This window comes from Brassica oleracea, chromosome C8 (genome assembly GCF_000695525.1).
Source record: "Brassica oleracea var. oleracea cultivar TO1000 chromosome C8, BOL, whole genome shotgun sequence".
Lineage (NCBI taxonomy): Eukaryota > Viridiplantae > Streptophyta > Magnoliopsida > Brassicales > Brassicaceae > Brassica > Brassica oleracea.
The window spans coordinates 27,016,389-27,037,943 of record NC_027755.1 but is presented as its reverse complement, the minus strand read 5'-3'; the positions used below and the strand labels follow the sequence as shown (position 1 = coordinate 27,037,943).

At 37.5% G+C, this 21,555-nt stretch overlaps 4 protein-coding genes and 1 non-coding gene across 5 annotated transcripts; 4 read left to right on the top strand and 1 right to left on the bottom strand.

The window, feature by feature from the left end:
• Positions 1–1,496: 1,496 nt before the first annotated feature.
• Positions 1,497–2,882, top strand: LOC106310190 (protein AE7-like 1). The gene is made up of 5 exons (XM_013747413.1): positions 1,497–1,755; positions 1,861–1,966; positions 2,138–2,237; positions 2,327–2,372; positions 2,621–2,882. Exons 1-5 carry the CDS (start codon positions 1,641–1,643, stop codon positions 2,719–2,721), a joined length of 468 nt encoding a protein of 155 aa, XP_013602867.1. The 5' UTR covers positions 1,497–1,640; the 3' UTR covers positions 2,722–2,882.
• A 1,225-nt stretch (positions 2,883–4,107) lies between these two features.
• Positions 4,108–6,219, top strand: LOC106310544 (BTB/POZ domain-containing protein At3g50840). Its single transcript, XM_013747775.1, has 4 exons — positions 4,108–4,193; positions 4,272–4,341; positions 4,423–5,568; positions 5,717–6,219. The coding sequence occupies exons 1-4, from the start codon at positions 4,156–4,158 to the stop codon at positions 6,200–6,202; spliced, it is 1,740 nt and encodes a 579-aa protein (XP_013603229.1). The 5' UTR covers positions 4,108–4,155; the 3' UTR covers positions 6,203–6,219.
• TRNAV-UAC lies at positions 5,611–5,683 on the bottom strand. Its single transcript has one exon. It is a non-coding gene; the product is annotated as a tRNA-Val (tRNA).
• Positions 6,220–11,803: 5,584 nt separating the features above from the next.
• On the top strand, positions 11,804–15,418 carry LOC106307324 (cold-regulated 413 plasma membrane protein 2). Its single transcript, XM_013744247.1, has 5 exons — positions 11,804–12,146; positions 12,339–12,401; positions 14,529–14,573; positions 14,657–14,727; positions 14,889–15,418. The coding sequence occupies exons 1-5, from the start codon at positions 11,971–11,973 to the stop codon at positions 15,140–15,142; spliced, it is 609 nt and encodes a 202-aa protein (XP_013599701.1). The 5' UTR covers positions 11,804–11,970; the 3' UTR covers positions 15,143–15,418.
• A 1,091-nt stretch (positions 15,419–16,509) lies between these two features.
• LOC106309075 (oxygen-evolving enhancer protein 1-2, chloroplastic) lies at positions 16,510–19,992 on the top strand. The gene is given in 8 exon segments (XM_013746149.1): positions 16,510–16,515; positions 17,119–17,271; positions 17,273–17,341; positions 17,344–17,451; positions 17,546–17,639; positions 17,642–17,844; positions 17,846–18,053; positions 19,592–19,992. Coding segments are annotated over 8 exon segments (1,242 nt in total).
• Positions 19,993–21,555: the final 1,563 nt, after the last annotated feature.

Genomic DNA, 21,555 nt, shown 5'->3' with positions numbered 1-21,555 from the left:
AGAAAGAATGATGATTAGGGTTTCTTAAAGGTTTGGAAACTTACTGAGGTTGGCTAATGAAATCTTCATCTTTTAGGAAGTTACAACGGCAGGTCTTCATGAACAGTGGAGTAAGAGATCATGGGGTATGTATTTAAGAAGGAATTGAAGAGGGTTAATCTGTAACCGGTATCTCTGCGGATGATAAGGAAGAAGATGAAACAACTCTTTTGGAACTCAGGTTACGCTTCAATCTCAAATGGGAGATATTTTTAAGAGATCCACGTGTCATCAGCAGGTTGAATGAATTTATGACCTGAAATCCTATGTGGCATCTTCAGGAAGTGAGTAAAACACTAATTTATATAATAAGTTTTCATCGTATATTTTTATTTCTTAAGAAAATGGTAACTCATTGCACAAAAAAAATGATACTAAATGTTCAAACTAAACTCACAATTTGAATTTGGAGATCCATTTTGAAGTACATTTTATACATTTTCCCACTTATAGTTAAGTCAGAGTAAAATTTTAAGGGCAATTCTCTCAAATAGCTATTTTTAAGTTTTTGTCACAAAATAGCCCTCAAGAAAAAATGACCAAAATAACCCATTTTTATTTTGAAATTTTTAATATTTATTTTTATTTTTTAAAATTTGAAACTATATCCCTAAAAACTCACTCCCTGACTCTAAACCCTAAATCTAGATTAGCTAATCCTAAGATACAAACATATTTTTACTCTTTAATAAAACTTATTTTGGTTATTTTTTTCATTGAAGGTTATTTTTATGACAAAAACTTAGAAATGACTATTCTAGATAATTTCTCAAAATAATTTAATCGTACACTTAGACAAAATTACAAACATTAGAGACAAAGAAAAAAGTTTGAGTTTAACGTCGTAGACTATAGTGATTTTTACCATCACCGTAACTCGTTAGTTTCCTGATTTCCACATACCTCCTCTAACATATCCATGACTAGGTTATTTGGGTATCCATAAGTAAAGCTATACCCTATTGGATTATTTTATGGGTTTGGATTCCATCTTTGATGTTTCTGGATTTTCGAGGTTGGATATAAACTAAGTTGGGTTATTTTACCCTATATTAACATCCCTAGTCATTGGTCAAAACTACAACCACTGCATAAAACAACGGCTGCATAAAACCATTGGAAGTTCAAAAGATTCTTATGTGCGTTATTAAACAATGGGAGTGGAACTTCTGATGGTTGTGAATTTAAATATGCAGGTGCATAGCATATTCAATATGAAATTTAGAAGAAATTTTAAATTAAGATGATAAATTTGGTGCTATTCAAAAAATAACTATGATTTTAAATATTATTATCACAAAATTTTAAATGATAAATTTTAGAAATTTGATTGTTTTTAAAATACTATCGTGAAATGTTTTGGTTAAAAATATAATAATACAAATTCTATTGTTTTAGATAAAATCGAAGAAGTTCATCAAAATAAAAATTTAAAGTATTTTAATATTTAAATCATTACAACCTTAATGTCTAATCACTACAAAAATTTCTTAAATATTGAATACATCCCGTGACCTTTGTAAGCAGATCACCAATTAATCAAATCAATTAGGTCTTCTTCCGTAAACGAAGGTTGAGGAAAGAAAAAAAAAGAAGAAAAAATGACGCTGGGACTGATAAACGCGAATCCAGTAGTGCAAGCTAAGAAGGAACGGCTAGCTCGTACACAAGATCAACACAGAGATGATGATGGCCTTGATACTCTTGACATCTATGATATCCTTTCTTCTATTTAAAGTTTTTGGTTAGATCAGTTTTATTATTGTTTTCTTTTTTTTTTGATTTTACTCTTTTTTTGGATTCTTTGACGAAAATAGACAAAGTATGTAAGAGACATAAGAGATCCGGAACACCCTTACTCCTTGGAACAACTAAGTGTTCTGTCTGAAGATTCCATCACTCTCGATGACAAGCTCAATCGCATCATGTGAGTTATTATTATCCTCTGTTTAATGGTCTCACGGTGTAGTCCGAGTGATAATGAGAAAGAAAGTTCCAAACTTTTTCTTTTGGGATTAAAAATGTGAGACTTTTTTTCTGTGCACATGATCTTTAATGATTTGTGAGTTTCTTGATTTTGGTTATCTGATTAATTCAGAATAACGTTTACACCGACGATCCAGCATTGTAGTATGGCAACTATAATTGGTCTGTGTTTGAGAGCTAAGCTTAAAGAATGCTTGCCACTCCATTATAAGGTCAACTATGCTTTTAAGTAAAAAAGATAGATTGTTTCCTGTGGTCACTTGTTATATATGTGTGATTGTTTCCTGTAACTCATGTTCAGGTTGATATCAGAGTGTCTCCCGGTTCTCACGCCGATGAAGATTCAGGTAAGGAAGTTATTAGATTTAGGGGATGGTTTAAGCCACTTTTAAGTCATGTGTGCTCTCTTTTAGAACCTTAACAACTGTAGAGCTTGCATTCGAGTATGGATGTTATGTTTATGTCATAAACGATGCTCTTGTGTCTTTAGTTAAGACTATATTTTAGCTTTTATCATTTGTTTTTGGTGAAAGTTGATGTCTTTTCCTCTGAACTTTAATGCATTGGGGACATATTGTTGTTGTTGTTGTTGCAGTGAATAAACAGCTGAATGATAAAGAAAGAGTGGTAGCTGCATTGGAGAATCCTAATCTCCGTCAGCTTGTGGATGAGTGTCTCTGCTCCAACGAGATATGATCACATCATTTTACTTTTACTCTCTTGTACAAATTCGGGATTGTATTGTATGACTTAGAGACCGCTCTTTGTCTCTTTTTGTATTGGTAATGTCACTTTATACATTTTGCGATGCTTGAATGTTGTATACTGCTTTGATAATGTTACAAACCTTTTCTCCATGGTAACCGCAACTTGAAGCTACCAGAAAGAGCAGCAAAGAAGCTGTCAATAAACCAATGTATTGTACTTGTGCTCGATTTTCTATAGTTTTATAAGATATGAAACATCCCTTATTAAAGTTAAGTTTCCATGACTACTAGTCTACTACCAATAAGTTTACTTGTAATCTGTACCTAAGTTATGAATATAAACCACAGTAAGCTGGTAGAAAATTAAAACCCTCCCAAAGGCAGTATAAGCGTGGTGTGAAAAATGGACCAATCTTGATATTGTCCCAACAAACTGATTGGTTAAGTTGTTTAAGACAGCCAATGAAGGAGAAGTCAGACTCTTACGTAATCAGTCAGTACATGTCCTGTCTGCATTAATCACACATATCATGTCCTGGTCATGTAGATTTTGTATTGTGCTGTTATATGGAGGCTACTTTGGTGGTTGTGGTAAAACATTCAGTTGACTGATTGTTTCTCTGACAATGTCTTGTTAGTTTAATCAGCAAAGTTAGTTAAATAAAACTAATTATTTATCTAGCGTATGAGCATAAACAACATTGCTAGTGTTTAATCCATAACTATAGTATACGAGTTTTCACTTAACAAGTCATACAAAGAGAGAACTCAGAACAGGGTGGGTCGAAGTAAGAATAAATGAATTGTCTTGTAAGCATGAATTGATATGATACTGAGTAGTAATGTTTTGTGTACCAACAAACTTTCAAAAGCATGATTGAGGAGTTGAAATCATCATCATTATATATACAAACAAAAACAATAAATATTGACCAGCTATATCTTTGCTTCCACATTTACATCATGATTTTTTGAAGATTTTTTTATTTTATTATATTCTAACTAATATTTTGTTAGAATCATTTGCATTCACAAACAGGAGTTGAAAAAGAAGCAACTGAAAGCAACAATGAGAGGGGAGTGATTAGTATTATGATGCAACAATGAGAGGGGAGTGATTAGTATTATGATTAACAAATGAATACGACTTTGCCTCTTTTCAGTGCCTAATTTCTTGAGATTCTGGCTGTTCTGCACCCAAATATTAAAAAATTAACTTCTTTATAATATAAAAAAGTAAAAGACATAAATATTTATTAAGAAAGACGCAAATTGATCCACTTTTCCCAATATATTTTTTGTGTTCAAAAAAAAAAAAAAAAGATCCACTTTTCCCAGACCCGAATATTATCTGTCCATTGATTTATAAGAATTTTCCAGTTCCAAGGAGAGATTTGCATCAAAGCAAGGAACAACTTCTCCAATGGGGGCAGAGAAGCAGAGCTCAAAGGGACAAGCATGGTGAGAAGAAGACAGAGATTACAATAGTCAGATTATGAACTTAAAAATGCTCATCTTCTTTTGTTTTTTTGAGTGCAGGTTTTGTACCACTGGCTTATCTAGTGACATGGAAGTAGAAGTGGATGATATGACATATCATCTCAATAAGGTCTGAAAAACTTAATCAACTTCTTTGTCTGAATTTCAAAGAATTCTTATAGACTAAGCTGAGATTTTGTGTCCCCTTCAGTTCCTTCTAATGTCTAAAAGCAGAAAACTTCACCAGCTCATTACAGAGCAAGAACAGAGCGATGAGAAGAAGAAACGCCATGAAGAAAAAGGAGACGGTTATACCCCTCACATAAGGCTTGAGAATTTTCCCGGGGGTCCAGAGATTTTCGAGATGGTGGTTAAGATATGCTACGGCGTCAACGTCAACCTCTCTGCTTCCACAGCCGTTCTACTCCGCTGCGCCGCGGAAGAGCTAGAAATTACGGAAGAGTACTCACCGGACAATCTAATTTTGAAGACGGAGACCTTTCTTTCACACTCTGTCTTGAGTAACACACAAGAAACCATTGCAGCCCTAAAAGCGTGCGAATCAGTCTCTTCTCTAGCGGAATCAATCGGTATAACGAAACAGTGCATAGACTCCATCGTCTCCATAGCTTCTTCATCAGCCGATCCTTTGTTGTTCGGTTGGCCAATGAACAACAGAGACTCAACGAAGAAAAAGAACAAGGGTTCGACATTGGAGGTTTTGTCCGAAGATCTGTTGGAACTGAGCTTTCCGATCTTCAAACGTGTAGTACAAGCAATGAAAGCCAAAGGTCTGAGTGACAACATAGTAGAGACCTCTCTGATTCGCTACGCCAAGAAACACATTCCATTAATCACGTCAAGGTCATCATCTTCATCAAACATAGCTTCGAAGAACCAACAGAGAGAGTTACTGGAGACGGTCATCTCTTATCTTCCGATACATAACTCCTCCGCAACCTCAACGACTAGGTCTCTCTTCGGCCTTTTACGACCAGCCATCATCCTCAACACCTCCGAGAATTGCCGCACCGTTCTTGAGAAGAAGATCGGTTCGCATTTGGAGAAAGCGACGCTTGACGATCTGCTAATCCCAAGTTACTCGTACCTCAACGAAACGTTATACGATATTGACCTTGTGGAGAGACTCATCCGCCACTTTCTAGAAAACGCCGCCGTATCGTTATCATCTACGTCGTTGACTGTGGTCGGGAAACTCATCGACGGAGCTCTTTGTGAAATCGCATCGGACGCTAATCTCAAACCGGAAAGATTCTACATTTTAGCGGTTTCGCTACCAGATGAAGCAAGGCTATACGATGACGGACTCTACAGAGCCATCGATATATATCTCAAGGTGATGTTTACATTATAAATTTTTTTAAAACTTTAACAACAATGGTGCTGCCCAGGATCGAACTGGAGACCTTTTGCGTGTAAGGCAAACGTGATAACCACTACACCACAGCACCTGATGTTTATTTTATTGTTTTTGTTGGTAATAGTCACATCCAAGGATGTTGGAGGTAGAGAGGGAGAAGATGTGTAGTGTGATGGACTTTCAAAAGGTGACTATAGAAGGTTGCACACACGCAGCGCAAAACGAGCGTCTGCCACTACGAGCCGTCGTAAAAGTCCTGTTCTTGGAGCAACTTCAGCTACGGACGTTAGTAACGGCAGTGACGGAAGAAGACGGTGGTGAGACGGCGGGAGAGGCAAAGGTGTACTTTGGGGTATGGGAGGAAGTGTTGAAGGAGAATCAGGTGCTTCGCTTGGATATGGATGCGATGAGGACGCGTTTGTACCATTTAGAAAGCGAATATTTGAACTTGAAGGCAGTGATCGCAAAGATTGATAAGGAACGTTTGTATGTGGCGAATGCTAGGCGGCGAAAGTGGTCCATCAGCAACAAGTTCGGATGCAAATTCAAGACACAGGTCTGTGATTCGCATGAAACAAAGATGGTCTATGGAAGATGTCAACGACGCTAATAGTAGTACTATACATAAATCAGAACATCTTGTACTTATTGAATTTTATTTTTTTGTTTTAGATAACGTAAAAGGTTGAAAACTTTATATTATAGTATTTAACGAATACGAATCTTTCTTATAGTACTTTATTTTTTGGTCATAACCTCTTTTTTATCATTTTAACACAAAGATATAGGAGTACTAACTTGTTGAAAATTCCGGTCTTCTATAAATTGTAGTTCAATAAGAGTACGTCATTGTGTGAACAATTCAGCAAAGGCACAGAGCAACTAATCAGCCGCTTTATTTAAATCTCAAGATGCAGAAAATAGCAAAAATATTTACTTTTAGTGATCGCAACGGTTTGGATAAAGTGATAAACTAATCTACTTGCGGAAAAGACGACTTTTATTCACCATCTATCTATATATAAGAGAGAATTTGTAGGATATTCATAAGAGGCAATAAAATGTACAATATAGCCATGCTACAGTACGGATCCATCGAAATGATAGGTTTTGTCAAAAATTGACGAGAACCACTCTGCAAGCGCGTGTGGAAGCCGATGGAATGTAATATTCACGTGCTTAATTGTGTTGTACTAAACATATGGGTAGAATAATCTCACTTTTATGTCCTAACGCCAAAATTAATTATTTAAATATTGTAATTTCCCGTCCAGTTTGAAACTAAACTCTAAATTGCAAGTATTCGAAACATCAGTAACAAGTGCAGTGGATTTATGAATAACGGGGTGGTAGCCACCAAAACAGATAATTCCCCATATCTGGCTTGTGAATAAACGCCAAAATAGACTATAATATCGTCAATGTAGTATGAGCATATTAACACATTGCAATTTTGTTTAGGTTCCACTTTCCTACGCGAAGGTGAATAAGTTTCCACGTATTGAGTGTCTGGTATGAGAGTTATTGAGCCATATCAAATAAGAAACCTATAGAGAATAGGTAGTTTTAAAGACAAGAGAATAAACAAAAGCTTAGGTGTTGCATTACAAAGAAATGCATAAGGTTGGGTTCAAAAAGAAAGCATAACAAACATAAGTTACATGTGCAAAGAAACTAGAAATATGGTGGCCGTAGGAGGCACCACAACATATATGTGGGCATTTATGTTGGTGGAATACAGGGGAAGGAGACCATACTATATTCAATGTAGTATGGACAGATCATTAAAAACCAGCACAACTCATACAGCTTCTCGGTCACCAACTGACGTGACAACAGCTGGTGTGCAAAAATTACTGAAAATGTATGAGACTCCATAAACATTAGTTGTCTAAACTGAGATTCCGCCAATAGCTCCTGCTGAGAATCCGAAAGTGCTGCTTTTACAATTTCAATCCACCGCAAATTGGAGTAATTGTTTATTCCTTTCTGTCATGTTGGTTTATACCCTGTCTGAAACAAGTGTTCTGGCAAACTGAACTCTTCCATCCTGTCAATGGAAAGAAAGTGGATATAAGGGCAATTATATCAACGAACCCACGTCAGACACAAAGCAAGACAATGAAACTATAGAACTAGTCCACTTGGCAAGCGTCCAAATTTTCTTTAGCTTACATGATGCTATACTACATAAACATAAGTATAGTCAGTGTGGAAAATCTAGTGAAGATTAGGTTATACAATTTAGTCACATTATTTACAATACAAAATACAAACATGCAACACGGTATACAAACATGCACGATAATATACTTGATTTACACAGCAAAAGGACACATCATATTCAATTGCAGACATGAATTGGACAAATCAAAGGGGATACATATGCAGCAAAAAATTCGCCTATACTACTTTACTTTATCGAATAGTCTTTAAAGTCCATGTATGTAACGGTGAAACAGTTTAGAAAGTACCTTCCTACTCAGCGGACGATCACCCCTTTCGTACAGATCTGCAATATAGTAGTGTCAATTTCAAAACCTCACCAGGTTTTCTCAGAAAATAATTTTAGACGGGTATAATGCTACGAAATTGAACTTGCCTCCGTTGATGCCTTTGCGTTTCCCTCTGAAATCGGACCGTCTACGCCACTTACCACCGGCTTTTGTACCCAAAATCGACCGGATTTTTAACTATTGCGCCAAAGGTTAACGCTCTCCAAATATTTCTTCTTTGTCGTTTTGTTTGGTTTAGAACATGAGTGGTAACTGTTCAGATTACTGGGGTAAGGAAAATGGAAAAAGCGTCGAGGCTTTTTCACGCGCAGTATGGGGCATGGTTGTCATTATACATAAATACAGAGCTTATATCGTAGCCTAACATATGCTATGGTTAGAATCTTAGTTTCGATTTTTGCTATTGTTATGCGTTCAAATTTCCCTATATATAATATTGATTTCAATGGTGAAGGCAGAATAATATTTTAAAACAAAATTTTTGTGTCCCTAACAAGCAAGAAATTTGGTCCGCATCATATTAATTGTCAATGGAGAAAAACAAAACTATAGAATTCACGTAAATAGATTAGTAAATAAATTTCTTATATCAATTAACAAAATAAAGAAAACCCAATTTTAAAAAGAACAAGACTTAGGTTCACCCCTAGGGCGAACCTTTAAATTCATATTTCTTCGTATTACCAATCAAAATATCACATAGATTAATAATAAAATAAATTAATTTTATTTAAAAAATCTGAAATAATTGAAAAAAAAAATAATGCCAATTTTAATGATGGTAACGCCACTGACTAAATCCTAAACCCTAAACCCAAATCCTAAACCTAAGCCCAAATCCTAAACCCTAATCCCAAATTGTAAACCCTAAACCCAAATCCTAAACCCTAAACCCAAACCGTAAACCGTAAACCCAAACCCTATATACTAAACCCAAATCATAGACTCTAAACTCAAACCATATATCCAAATCTAATATCTACATCCTAAACTCAAATCGTAAACTCTGAACCCAAATCCTATATCCTAAAGGTTTGTGTTAACGTTGATGTTGTTTCTTTAGGGTTTAAGTTTTGGGTTTAGAATATAGGTTTGAGTTTAGGATCTAGGGTTTGAGTTTAAGGTCTAGGGTTTGGGTTTAGAGTTTACGGTTTGAGTTTAGGGTTTAGGTTTAAGATATAGGGTTTGGGTTTAGGGTTTAGGGTTTGAGTTTAGAATTTAGGGTTTAAGGTTTAGATTTAAGGTTTAGGGTTTATAATTTAAGATTTAGGGTTTAGTTAGTGTCGTAAGCGTCATTAAAATGAACGTCATTATTTTTTTCCAATTATTTTAGATTTTTTTTTAAAAAATAATGTATTTTATTATTAATATATGTGGTATTTTGATTGGTAATAAAAGAGGAGGTGAATTTGAAGGTTCATCTTAGAGGTTGAACCTAAGTTTCGTTCTTATAAAAAAAAGAAAAACAAAAACTAAATGGTCTATTTTGGTTCCTTCTAAAGATTTATAAATTTCAGCTTATTGTTTTTAATTTATTTTGTTTCAGACTTTACTTTGTTCATGTTTGTTTCCGATGACCTCTAAAATAAGACCACCCGCATCGGGGGTTTATGAGAGAGTCATGGGCTCGGTATCATAGGCCTTTTCGGGTCTTCCAAGTGAGCCCGTATGATACAGGGTCATGCCACACGGCGCAGAGGGAGTGGCTACGCGATCTCGCGTGTTGAGTGAGAAAAAAAGGGTTTCGCGTGAAAGATCCCATTTTCCCTTCTCTCTTCGAAATCTAGGGTTTCTTCGTCTCTAAGGCGATTTCGTGTCCGAGTCCAGAGCCGGAGATTTTCTCGATCAATTCGTCGTTGGAGTCACTCGTAAACGCTCTCAGGTGAGTCTCAATCACTCCGAGGATGAGATAGCTTCAATTTGATCTCGAGAGGTTTCTAGGTTAAGGAAGTCGATTTGAGGGTTTCGTCTTAGGGTTAAAAATCGAGAAGGGGGTTTTGATTTCTTGGTTAAAATCGACATACGGTTTCCTTTTAGGGTTCGTTTATCGTGGATTTCATTTCGCTTTGGGGGTTTCGTGTAAGGGTTCGAAATCTAAAAGGGGGTTTTAATTTCTTCGTTTAAATCAACATACGGATTTCTTTTACTGTTCGTTCATCGTGGATTTGAATTGGATTTGGGGGTTTTTAGTTAGTCTTTCAAATTTTTTTTTTGTTTCTCGGTTGCTTCTGTTCTAATTATTTGTTTTTCTGGTACAGATGGATCCCGAAGCAGAGATAAGAGACACAAAGAGAAGAAAGGAGCACATCGATATGCTTTCATACGTGTGTGATTCAGAACACGGGATTCCGACGAGGTGTCCCTGTGGTGGGAGTATTATTCACGAGGTTCGTGGGAACGATGACTACGACACTCTTCCTGGGAAGCGGTTCTTCACCTGCAAAAACTACGAGGTACGGTTGTTCTTAATTGTATTTTGAATTTTTTATTTTTTAAACGAGATTGATTATTGATTCAAATTTTTTTTTCTTCTTACCAAGGCTGATGGGTTTCATTATCGTCAGCCTTGGGTCATTGGTGTCGAGGAGCATATCGAACGGCTCACAAGTCGTGTGGAGGAGGTGGAGGCGGTGATCAAGTGGGTGCCGGAGGTGAATAATAAGATTAAGAGTCTGGAGGTAATCTGACTTCCCACTTTTGAATTTTGTTTTGTAATTTTTTTCTTATATTTTATACAGTGACTAACACCATCTCATTGTCATTTCCTTGTACAGGAAGAGGTAAAAGCCCTCACTGTGGAGGTTGATAGGCTCACTGGGAAGGTTTATAACCTGACCGTGCAGGTGGATCACTTGGAGAAATGCTGCTTCGACTGAAAACACAAAGGTAACCACACTATAACTAGAGTTGTTGCGTAATGAATTTGAACTTGACAATCGAACGGGCTTTTGGAGTATTGCAATCGAGGTTTGCAATTGTTAGGAACCCAGCTCTACAATGGGACAAGGAAAGGATAGGAAAAGTAATGATAGCTTGTGTCATATTGCACAATATGATAGTAGAGGACGAACGAGACGGATACGCTCCAATTGATATATCTGAGTTTGAGACAGGACAGTCTAGCAGAAGTTCGCAGGCGAGAAGCAGAGATAGTGTTAATGTCACCCCTGATATGTTAGCCATGCGGAGAGAAGTTCGAGATAGCGACAAGCATCATCGTTTGAAAGCTGATTTAGTGGAAAATATTTGGCAAATGTTTGGTGATGAAGATGAATAAATAAGTTATGTATGTTAAAAAAAATTCTCAATTTATGTAATGTACTTTTAATGTATTGAATAAAATGTTTTCATAATTTTAATAATATGTTTTAATATTTTATTCATCTTTTTTGAATATTTTAAATTTTTTTTAAAAAAAATTAATATTATTATTTTATTCCTATGAACTTCTTCTTCGAGTTCACTAATGCAGAAAGCAGCATATCCGAGTTCATAACTGTTCATGGACCAAAAAAAAATATTAAAAAATGTTGGTGGGGGTTCACCAATGTTCATGCTCTAATGGGTCTTCAGATATCAAAAAAACGTGGCGGTTTAACCTGTCTCCATACCATCAGTGAATCACAAATAGACACGTCAGTTAACACAAGTGGCTCGTGCCGATAAACCAGGGAAGATTGAGACAAAAAAACAATCATCAATCATTATTTTACAAGCCGAGAAGACGATCTGGATAGCTAAAACCTAGCTGGACGATTATTATTATTTTCTTTTTAATTAAGAGGAAATCAAAATTTATATATAAAACCTTCTCTGAAATTATCATCATCTTCGTACGAAGATCGAGTATCGTCTAGGAAGGATGGGGCGTGTGGATTATCTGGCGATGAAGACAGACGTGGATAAGGTGGCTTTAGTCAATTCCGACGTGGAGGAGCTCAAGATCGCTGCCAAGAAACTCCTCACGGACGTTTCGAAACTTGGTGGTTTAGCCTTTGGCGTCTCTTTCGTCAAATGGATCGCTTCTTTCTCCGCCATGTGAGTTTCAGTTTCTCAACGAACGAACTAAAGATTCTATTTTTCTTTGTGGGTTCTTCGATTGTGATCTTGGGTCAATCGAAATTGAGAGAATTCGAGATTATAGATTGAGATCTATAGCATCGATTTGTTACTCTGTTATTGAGGGAGATTTGGATATGATTATATATGTTTTCGGATGTTGGGATGCAGTTACTTGTTGATATTGGATCGTACCAATTGGAGAACCAAGATGCTTACTTCACTCTTGATTCCATACTGAAAGCAAGTAAGTTTCCCTTGAATTCTACGTGTATTACTCTTCACAATATATAATACAAAGCAGTTGAGAGATATCAGAATATGCTCTGTATCTTTACAAGAATATAGGAGAATCATATGATAACTAATCACATATAGTTATCTTATCTAATACCCTCCCGCAGTTGCAGCGTTGGTTCTCTGACGCCAAGACTGGATCTGAAGCTAAGGAACAATGTCGAGGGAAGGCCCTTGGTGAAAATGTCTGCATATTGCAGTGTAGCTGGGATGTGAAAGACTCGGACTTCCCCCATACGAACTTTCTCGCGGACGAAGTGGATATCGATCTCTACATGTTTGGTTCGCTGATGATGAACGGGATTTGTAGATAGATAAACTGCACTCACATTGTCGCAATACACCACCGTAGCTTGCCGTAGAGGGCGTCCCATTTCGAGGAGAAGATTTCTTAGCCAACACGCTTCTGCCACGACATTTGCAACCCCTTTATACTCAGCTTCGGCACTTGATCTGGAGACTGTTGGTTGGCGCTTTGCGGACCATGATATCAAGTTGTCTCCCATGTAAATGCAGAACCCCGACGTAGACCTTCTTGTCGAAGGGCAACCGCCCCAATCAGCGTCTGTGTATGCAGTAAGAGACAGCTTTTGGTGTTTCAGAAGTTGAAGTCCCATCGATTTGGTGCCCTGTAGATAGCGTAGGATACGCTTGAGAGCTTGCATATGTGGCTCGCGAGGTGCATGCATGAAGAGACATATTTGTTGGACTGCATAGGAGATGTCGGGGCGGGTAAATGTCAGGTACTGGAGAGCTCCGGCGAGGCTTCGATACTCTGTAGCGTTGTCTATTAACTTTCCTGCATCTTCTGCAAGTTTTGATTTCAGGTCTACTGGTGTCGTACAAGGCTTGCAATCAGACATGCCAGCTCTTTGAATTATCTCCGTTGTGTAGCTGGCTTGAGAGAGGAAGAGGCCTTTCTCATTGAACTTGGCCGAGACGCCAAGGAAAGAGCTGATGACTCCAAGATCTTTCATTGGAAATTCCGATTTGAGGATATTGATAACGGTGTCTCGCAGAGAAATAGTAGAAGCCGTTAATATGATATCGTCAACGTATAGAATGAGATAGGCCATGAGATTTCCTTTCCTGTAAACAAATAAACTTGTATCCGTTTTTGTTTGGATAAAGCCATTGTTAGTAATAAATGAAACAAATCTTGCATTCCAAGCTCTCGGAGCCTGTTTCAACCCATAGATTGAACGCTTTAGCTTGCAAACATGATTTGGTCTATCTTTATCGATGAATCCCGGTGGTTGAAACATGTATACTTCCTCATCCAACGTGCCATGCAAGAAAGCATTCTGGACATCAAGTTGGTGAACTGGCCAATCATTCTCGAGAGCAACATTGAGAACCGTTCGAATGGTGGCTGGTTTGACTACCGGACTGAATGTTTCATCGTAGTCAATGCCGTGCTCTTGAGACTTTCCATTGGCTACCAGTCGTGACTTGTGGCCTTTGAAATTTCCATCTGCATCATACTTATGTTTGTACAACCACATAGAGCGCACAATGTTAACGTTAGGCGGTCTAGGCACAAGATCAAAAGTCTCGCTTTTAACTATAGCATCGTACTCAACAGTCATAGATGGATTCCAATTAGGATCACTCAATGCTTGAATATGGCTTTTTGGAAGTGGTGAGAAAGGTTTGGCAAGAAGAGAAAAAATCTGTTTTGGTTTGGATATGCCATGTTTGGAGCGAGTAGACATGGGATGCCTAGGAGCCGCTACCACTGCTGGAGCAGGGAGCGTTGGCGCATCTTGTGGAATCCGAGGAATGACCTGTGGAGGACCAGGCAGAGGTGATTCCAAGATGTTTTTAAAAATAGCGGAAGAAGAAAAGAATAAGAGAGAGAGAGGCGCAGAGATTAAGGTTCTGGATCGCTAGAACCCTCTGATACCATGAAAGCAAGTAAGTTTCCCTTGAATTCTACGTGTATTACTCTTCACAATATATAATACAAAGCAGTTGAGAGATATCAGAATATGCTCTGTATCTTTACAAGAATATAGGAGAATCATATGATAACTAATCACATATAGTTATCTTATCTAATACATACATCTTCCTCACCCTTCCTGGTGTCATTTTTAATTTCCTCAGGTAACACAATCTCACAACTTATTCTTACACTCCAGTCTATAAATAGCATTGGTTAAAGTGAAACTTTCCCTTTCTGGTATCAGTGGAGACGTTGGGAAATGGATAGCTTTCGTTGCAGTTGTACTCAGACTTTTCTTCCCTAAGCATTTCCCAGGTCATGATCATCTCTTATCGTTTTCATGTTTGTATTGTTGTTTCAACCAGTTTGGGGTAGATGTCTTTTTTTTTTTTTTGTTTTTTTTTTTGCATTTAAGTCATTCCCGGTAATTCTAAAAATGTCTCCCCCTTTTTTTTTTTTTTTTTTTGTGGGACTAGATTGGCTTGAGATGCCTGGCTCTCTGATCCTTCTGCTGGTAGTTTCTCCACACTTCCTTGGTCACCATATACGCGGAGGCTGGATTGGCTCTGTCATCAGCCTTTTCATTGGTTGTTACCTTCTTCAAGAACATATTCGAGTGTCAGGTGGATTCAGGAACTCGTTCACGCAGCCCCGTGGAGTTTCAAACACTTTGGGGATCATCCTTCTTCTTGTCTACCCTGTTTGGGCTCTAATCATCCGTGTCTCATAATCACCACCATTCAACTTCCCATCTCCAAGTTGTGTCCAATAAACTTTCAATCGATAGCAAGAACCTCGGACATCTTTGGTGTTCCTTTGTTCTTGCTTCTGTTACATACCCAAATACTTAGTGCGTGAAGCTCAATCAATGTTCTACATAAAAAAAAAAAGAATCACATTATTTTTCCAACTGTTTGTTTGTCTCTGTTGTAATAAGACGAACTTCTATGTGTAAAAATTGCTTGTAATGGATTCTGTTTCGTATGGAATGTTTGTCGTTCGGATATAGCAAAAGGATAAATAAACTGCACGCTGTTTGTGCACAAAAACAAAAACTGCAGGCTGTTCAGATCTCAGTAATTTAGATTTCGTGTCGTTTTGTTCAGAACACAAATGCCTTCCACCGTTTCGCAGACGCACATGCGGAGTCAATATTCACGAAAGCAATAGAACTACGCGCTGTTGCTATTTTAAAAACTAAACTTCGTGTTGTTTATGTAGGGACGGTCCCAAAAACCTTAACCCTAGTTTGGCTTCAATATAAATACTTTACTCTCCGCCGGTTATAAACATATTGTCTTCTCCGATATCGTAGCTCATTCATAGACTCTGCTTAGTTCACATGTCTGTTTAGCATCGTTTTTGTTAATGGTTTTAGTTTCTTTTTCATATCTCTTTCGTTCCGAATTTGTTTTGTTCTCGTGTGGAACGAGGGAAAGGGTTTCTCGGTGATGAACAAATCATAGATGACGAGTCCGATCAATCCATTCTATAAATCATGGGGACAAACGAGGCATTTGTCTGAGAGAAATCCTTTTCAATTTTTTTTTTTTTTTTGTATAATCCCAATATATCATCGTCTTTTGATTTCGATTTCATATCTATTTAGTCTTGATTTGATTTATTTTCTTGTGTTTGATTTGCAAACGAAGGAAAGATGTTTCTCAGTGATGAACAAACATAGATGACGAGTCCGATTAATCCATTCTTTAAATCGTGGGGACAAACGAGGCATTTGTCTGAGAGGAATCCTTTGTCAGTTTTTTTCTTAATTAGTTTCTGCTGAATGTTTTTGAAATTTTTTGTGCGTCATCTTTTAAAAGGAAGAATAAAAGAAAGGGCATGATGAGGATTGTTTATTGTCATCTGATTCATGATGAATCAATACCTCCTACTCATTCTGAGTGCCCTTTCTTTTTGCTTCTTAAATTTTCTGTTTATTTATCCAATCGATAATTACAATTGTTTAGTTATAAAAATTGTCGAGTATTATTCAAAACGTTACATTGGTTGAATTATGTACACCATGTATTGAATGTTACCTAACTGCAGATTTTTTCGTTTCAAGTTCTTTTTTTGCTCTAATCGTACGCGATAATGGATGTTTAGTTTCGAAGCTTGATCAGATAATTGTAAACTGGAAGAAAAAAACTGATATGGTGTCTAAATATTAAATTGGTAGTAGTAGGGATACTAATTTAATGATAAGCATATAAATGTTCGGATTATTGAGGAAGTGGTCATAGAAAAAAGTTGGACATTTAGTCAAACAGAACACCTTGACTAACAAAGCTTTGAATAGGAAGCAGGTTCCAATAGCTTCCGGAGAAAACATTGATTTTCGCTAGTTTTAGATTGAAAAAGTATGCATATATCCACCTCAGGCTTTATTATCTCGCGACCAAACAATATTTAATCCTTGAATAGTCCTGTGAAAAATTCGAACTTCGTCCAACTGATCTTAAACAAAATAAACTATCTCCTCTGATCATCACTCGCTCAGACATCCGAGACTTGTCAGATTGTCACTAAACACACCCACTTTACCAAAAGACCTTTGTTTTTGTTGGATGAGGTGTTTCATCTTATCTTACTTCTGAGGATTGAATTCATAGATATATAGATAAATCCATTTATCAGTTGCAACATGCAAACTTACAATACCTGTAGATTTAGTTGTTTATTCTTTATGAAGATTAAACCTAGGTTTTTAAATATATATTTCGGGAAATAAAGGTAGCAAGTGCGGAGGGGCCACCAAAGAGGCTAACGTACGACGAGATAAAGAGCAATACCTACATGGAGGTCAAGGGGACTACTGGTACCGCGAATCAGTGTCTGACTATTTACAGTGTCTCTTCATACATTTTCGTTTAAATCTGGTAAGTATACCGGCAAGAAATTTTGCTCTCAGCCTACTTTCTTCACCGCGTCAGGGCAGGTAGCGTCAGTATGAACATCCCACCGGATTTTAAAAACACCAAGCTCATGACCTGCCTCACTTACACACTCGATGACGAGATCGAAGGACCATTCGAGGTTCGTCTTCAGTCACTCAAAAAGTTTCAATTTTTGGTGTTGCTGCTTCTCCCGCAATAAACAGACTGGTCAAATTGAAATGTTCATTTAACAGGTTGGTTCTGATGGAAGCGTGATCCTCAAGGAAGAAGATGAGATCGGTTAAGCAGCAGTCACATTACAGCTTCTGTGAGGGCAACGCGTGCCGTTCTCTTCACAGTGAAACAGCTCGAGGCTTCAGGCAAACCCAACAACGACAGTGGCAAGTTCTTTGTTCCTTCGTACCCTAAGGGTCGTGGTGGATCCACTGGGTACGGTAATACAGTTGCTTTGCTTGGCGGAGGCAGAGGTGACGAGGAAGTTCTGTCGAAGGAGAACGTCAAGAACACGGCCGCTTCTGTGGAAGAGAGGTCACTTGAAGATCACAAAGAGCAAACCGGAGACAGGGGAAGTGATCGAAGTGTTCGAGAGTCTTTAACCGCCCAATACTAACTTGGGTGCTAAGGTACCAAAAGACGTGGAGATCCAAGGGGTTTGGTATGGTCAGATTGAGTCACTTTTTGATTTTAAAACTCTAGTTAAACACTTAACCTGTATCGAAACTTTTTTTTTTTTTTTTTTTTGTAACTTAACTGTATCGAAACTTAACCTTTATATTAATGAAAGTGCTCGATAAATATATAAATTTTGATATATCTCTAGTTTCAAATTTTTACCAAAAAAAAGAAAAAAATCTCTACTTACAAAACTCACACGCGAGTAACCAAATTTAAGCAAAAAAAAAAAAAAAAACTCGCACGCGGGTTTAATGAACCGTAAGAAATGGAACATGGGTTTGAGGCTTTGAGCGAGACAACGAAGAATGAGTTACGTATTGGCCCTGTTTTAAAAATCGGCCGCCTAGGCGCTACGCGTCACTCTTCCGCCCCGATTTATGCCAAATCGGTTTAAAAATCGGATATCCGATTTTTTCCGCCTAGACCGCCTAAATGACCGCCTAGCCGCCTAATCTATTTTTTATTTTTTATTTTTTATTTTTTTTATTTTTTATTTTTTTTTATTTTTTTTTAATAATATTTTTATTTTTTATTTGATCTAAAATTTTATAAATATCATTTATATTCATAATTTTGATAAAAATTACTATATTAAGTTTATATATCTATTTGTGTATTCTATACAATCTTAAACATGAAAATGTATTAATGTTATACACAATTAAAGATTAACATGTTTTATAACATAGTAAACCATCTAAAAATTCCACCAGCTGATTAATCCTTGATTTTCTCTTTAGGCGCTAGGCCCAATCCGACCGCCCGACTAGCGCCTTGCGCGTTCCCGAACAGGCGTATTGGTTACACGTAATGATGTCATGAAAATTGGAAGTTGTTAAAATTTTGAAAATATCTTGTCAATTATTTTCCTTTAATTATACAAAAATAAGTTTAGGTGCATTCGAGTTGGGTGTGATGGTATGTTTCAGTATTATAGATGACCATGATTAATATATTTTGTATTTTCTTTAATTAATTCGAAGTTGACTAAGTTTTTAATATGATTTTATGGTTGGACTACGTTTGTTGATGGATAGGAACTAGCGCATAAAGCCATAAAAAGTGTCAATTCTGGTCAATATATTTATAGATAAGAAAGTATTTTAAAAAGAAAGTTATACGTTTGGTGGCTGATTGAGAGCAGTCCTACAAAAAATATTCAATGTACAACACAAGTAGTACTTAGCATATAATAAGCATCAACAGTTATTCAAAATCAGACAATTTGTTTCCATCTATTGCTTGATAAATATTTACATTTAATGGAAAGACATACATATTTTTCAACAATAAAAACTAAATAACATTGAGAAAAAAGGTCAAAAATATATGAAATAATGGAAAAAAACAAGTTGCTCTTTCTGCGACATTACGTGCAATTAGGATTATCCTTCGTCGCTGCCGTCACCGGGCCTCTCCCCTAAGGACGAGAACCTTCTCCCTCCTTCCTTCTTACTAACAAATGGCTACCCCCGCGTCTAATGAGTCGATTCACGTTCCTTTGTCTCTTTCGATTCACACTCTTCTGCCTTTTTCGGAAAAGGAAGTCCGAGCTATCGACTCTCAAATTTAAGTCAAGCTCCAGATTCTTTCAACTCCGACAGTGGTTCCAACTTCCTCTGCTCCAACGTACGCCGAAAGATTCAAAGCGTCTCTCAGAAACCTCAGAAATATTTCAGCTCCGACTTACCTCGAAGATGGAACTCCGGTGGTGCAAGCTCCTCCGGCTGGCTTACTCCAAGCGTCGGAGATGTGGAAAGACCATTTAGTGGCTCATTTCCACAGCCGTAGACCTCGCCCGACAAAAATCATCGCTGATTTGAACCCAGTGTGGGGAAAATTTGGCAACATCACTGTTCGCACTTTGACTAATACTAGTTGCCTCATCTACATTCCCTCAGTGCAAACTAGGGAGTGGGTGCTACAGGTGGGGTATTGGAAAGTGGATCATCGTGCCTTCTCGGTTTATCAGTGGTCAGCAGAAAGGAATTTGCAAGAACAATAACTCAGAACGGCCCCTACCTGGGCTGTTTTAAAGAGCGTACCTCCGCAGATGTATTCTCTTGACGGGATTAGTGTGGTGGCTAGTGTGATTGGTGAGCCCCTCCACACTGAGAAGGCTAGACTAGATCCTTATCATTTTGGTGAAACTAAGGTCAAGATCGAAATAACCTTGGATAATGATCCTCCGAAGCTTGTTGAGGTGAGGGATATTCAAGGAAATTCTGTTAGAATCAAAGTAGATTATCCAAGTCTTCCGCCTAAGTGTTTAAACTGCGGAAAGTATGGGCATCCACTGAATCGTTGCCTTAAACCTTTGATCAAAAGGAAGAAGGCTTATGTTCAAGAGACCTCTAATCAGGTCCGTATGGTATCTACTTCTACAAAGATAAGTCTAAACTCAGATAAGGTGGAAACTGAAGAAATAAGTGAGGTGAATCAATCAGCTTAGCTTGAGACTCAGGAGAAGCCAAGCAAAAATAAGAAATCAAAAAGAAGAAGTCAAAAAGAAGAGGAAGATCAAGCTCTCGTGCAAAAAGCTTGGAGGTTGCTTTGCCCCCTGATTCAGCCGAAGCCGAGGGTAACATTATACCTTCTCAACACAAAGATTCTTCAGCTGATGTGGTGGATACTATTGTCTCTCCTCTGCTCACTGCGACTTAAGTTGTAACTCGTGTTCATGGAATAGTTGAGATCACTTCTAAAGGGAAGAAGTTGATGAGTCTGATAAGCTCTTGGATGAAGAAGCTGAGGTTGAAGAGATACAAGATCAACATGATTTTGATCCTGGTGATGATGACCGACTGTGGTTTAAGCACCCTAAGGCGGTCCGCCGAGCTTTGAGACAGAGAGCACTCTGGAAGGCCTCTCAGCTAAAGATGCCTCCTAAAAATGATTTCGCATTTCGGACTTCAAAATATGTATATGTGAAGATTTTTGCTTGGAATGTTAGAGGTTAAAATCATCCTAATCGTCAGAGAACTATTTGGAGTTGGTTAAATAATATGGGTTCCTCAGTAGGAGCGTTTTTGGAAACTCATGTAAGTGAAGAGAATGCGGCACAAGTTGCTGCTGGATGTTTACAAGGATTGTGTTTTGATACAAATTATTCAGAGGTAGCAGGAGGTAGAATCTGGATTGTATGGGACCTTGCTTTATCGGTGGTGGTTTTTCAGAAGTCAGCGCAGATGGTAGTATGTGGTATCTTTGATCTGGATACACAAACTTCTTTGACAGTGGGGTTTGTGTATGCTTTTAACACTGAAGTTCAGCGGAGGCGCCTATGGGATGAGTTAAAAGAAATTTCTCATCATCACCTGGTGAGAAACAATCACTTTCTTATCCTTGGCGACTTCAATCAAATTTTGCCAGCTTCTGAACACTTCTCGATTCTTCCGTATGACTTGCCTGAGAGAGGAATTGATGAATTTCAAGTCAGCTTGGTTCAATGTGATTTAAAAGATCTTGAAACTCAGGGTATCTTCTTAACTTGGTCAAATAATAGAAAATAAGATCCAATTATTCGAAAGCTTGATAGAGCCTTAGGAAATGAAACTTGGAGGGAAGT

Bases quoted from the DNA above. Each gene is read 5' to 3' on its own strand.
- LOC106307324 (XM_013744247.1), top strand. From the start codon at position 11,971: ATGGGGCGTGTGGATTATCTGGCGATGAAGACAGACGTGGATAAGGTG. The intron at 12,402-14,528 runs ATACTGAAAGCA...CTTATCTAATAC, and splicing joins CTTACTTCACTCTTGATTCC to ATACATCTTCCTCACCCTTC. The intron at 14,728-14,888 runs GTCATGATCATC...TTGTGGGACTAG, and splicing joins CTTCCCTAAGCATTTCCCAG to ATTGGCTTGAGATGCCTGGC.
- LOC106310190 (XM_013747413.1), top strand. From the start codon at position 1,641: ATGACGCTGGGACTGATAAACGCGAATCCAGTAGTGCAAGCTAAGAAG. The intron at 1,756-1,860 runs ATATCCTTTCTT...GAAAATAGACAA, and splicing joins TGATACTCTTGACATCTATG to AGTATGTAAGAGACATAAGA. The intron at 2,373-2,620 runs GTAAGGAAGTTA...TTGTTGTTGCAG, and splicing joins TCACGCCGATGAAGATTCAG to TGAATAAACAGCTGAATGAT.
- LOC106310544 (XM_013747775.1), top strand. From the start codon at position 4,156: ATGGGGGCAGAGAAGCAGAGCTCAAAGGGACAAGCATG. The intron at 4,194-4,271 runs GTGAGAAGAAGA...TTTTGAGTGCAG, and splicing joins AGCTCAAAGGGACAAGCATG to GTTTTGTACCACTGGCTTAT. The intron at 5,569-5,716 runs GTGATGTTTACA...TGTTGGTAATAG, and splicing joins CCATCGATATATATCTCAAG to TCACATCCAAGGATGTTGGA.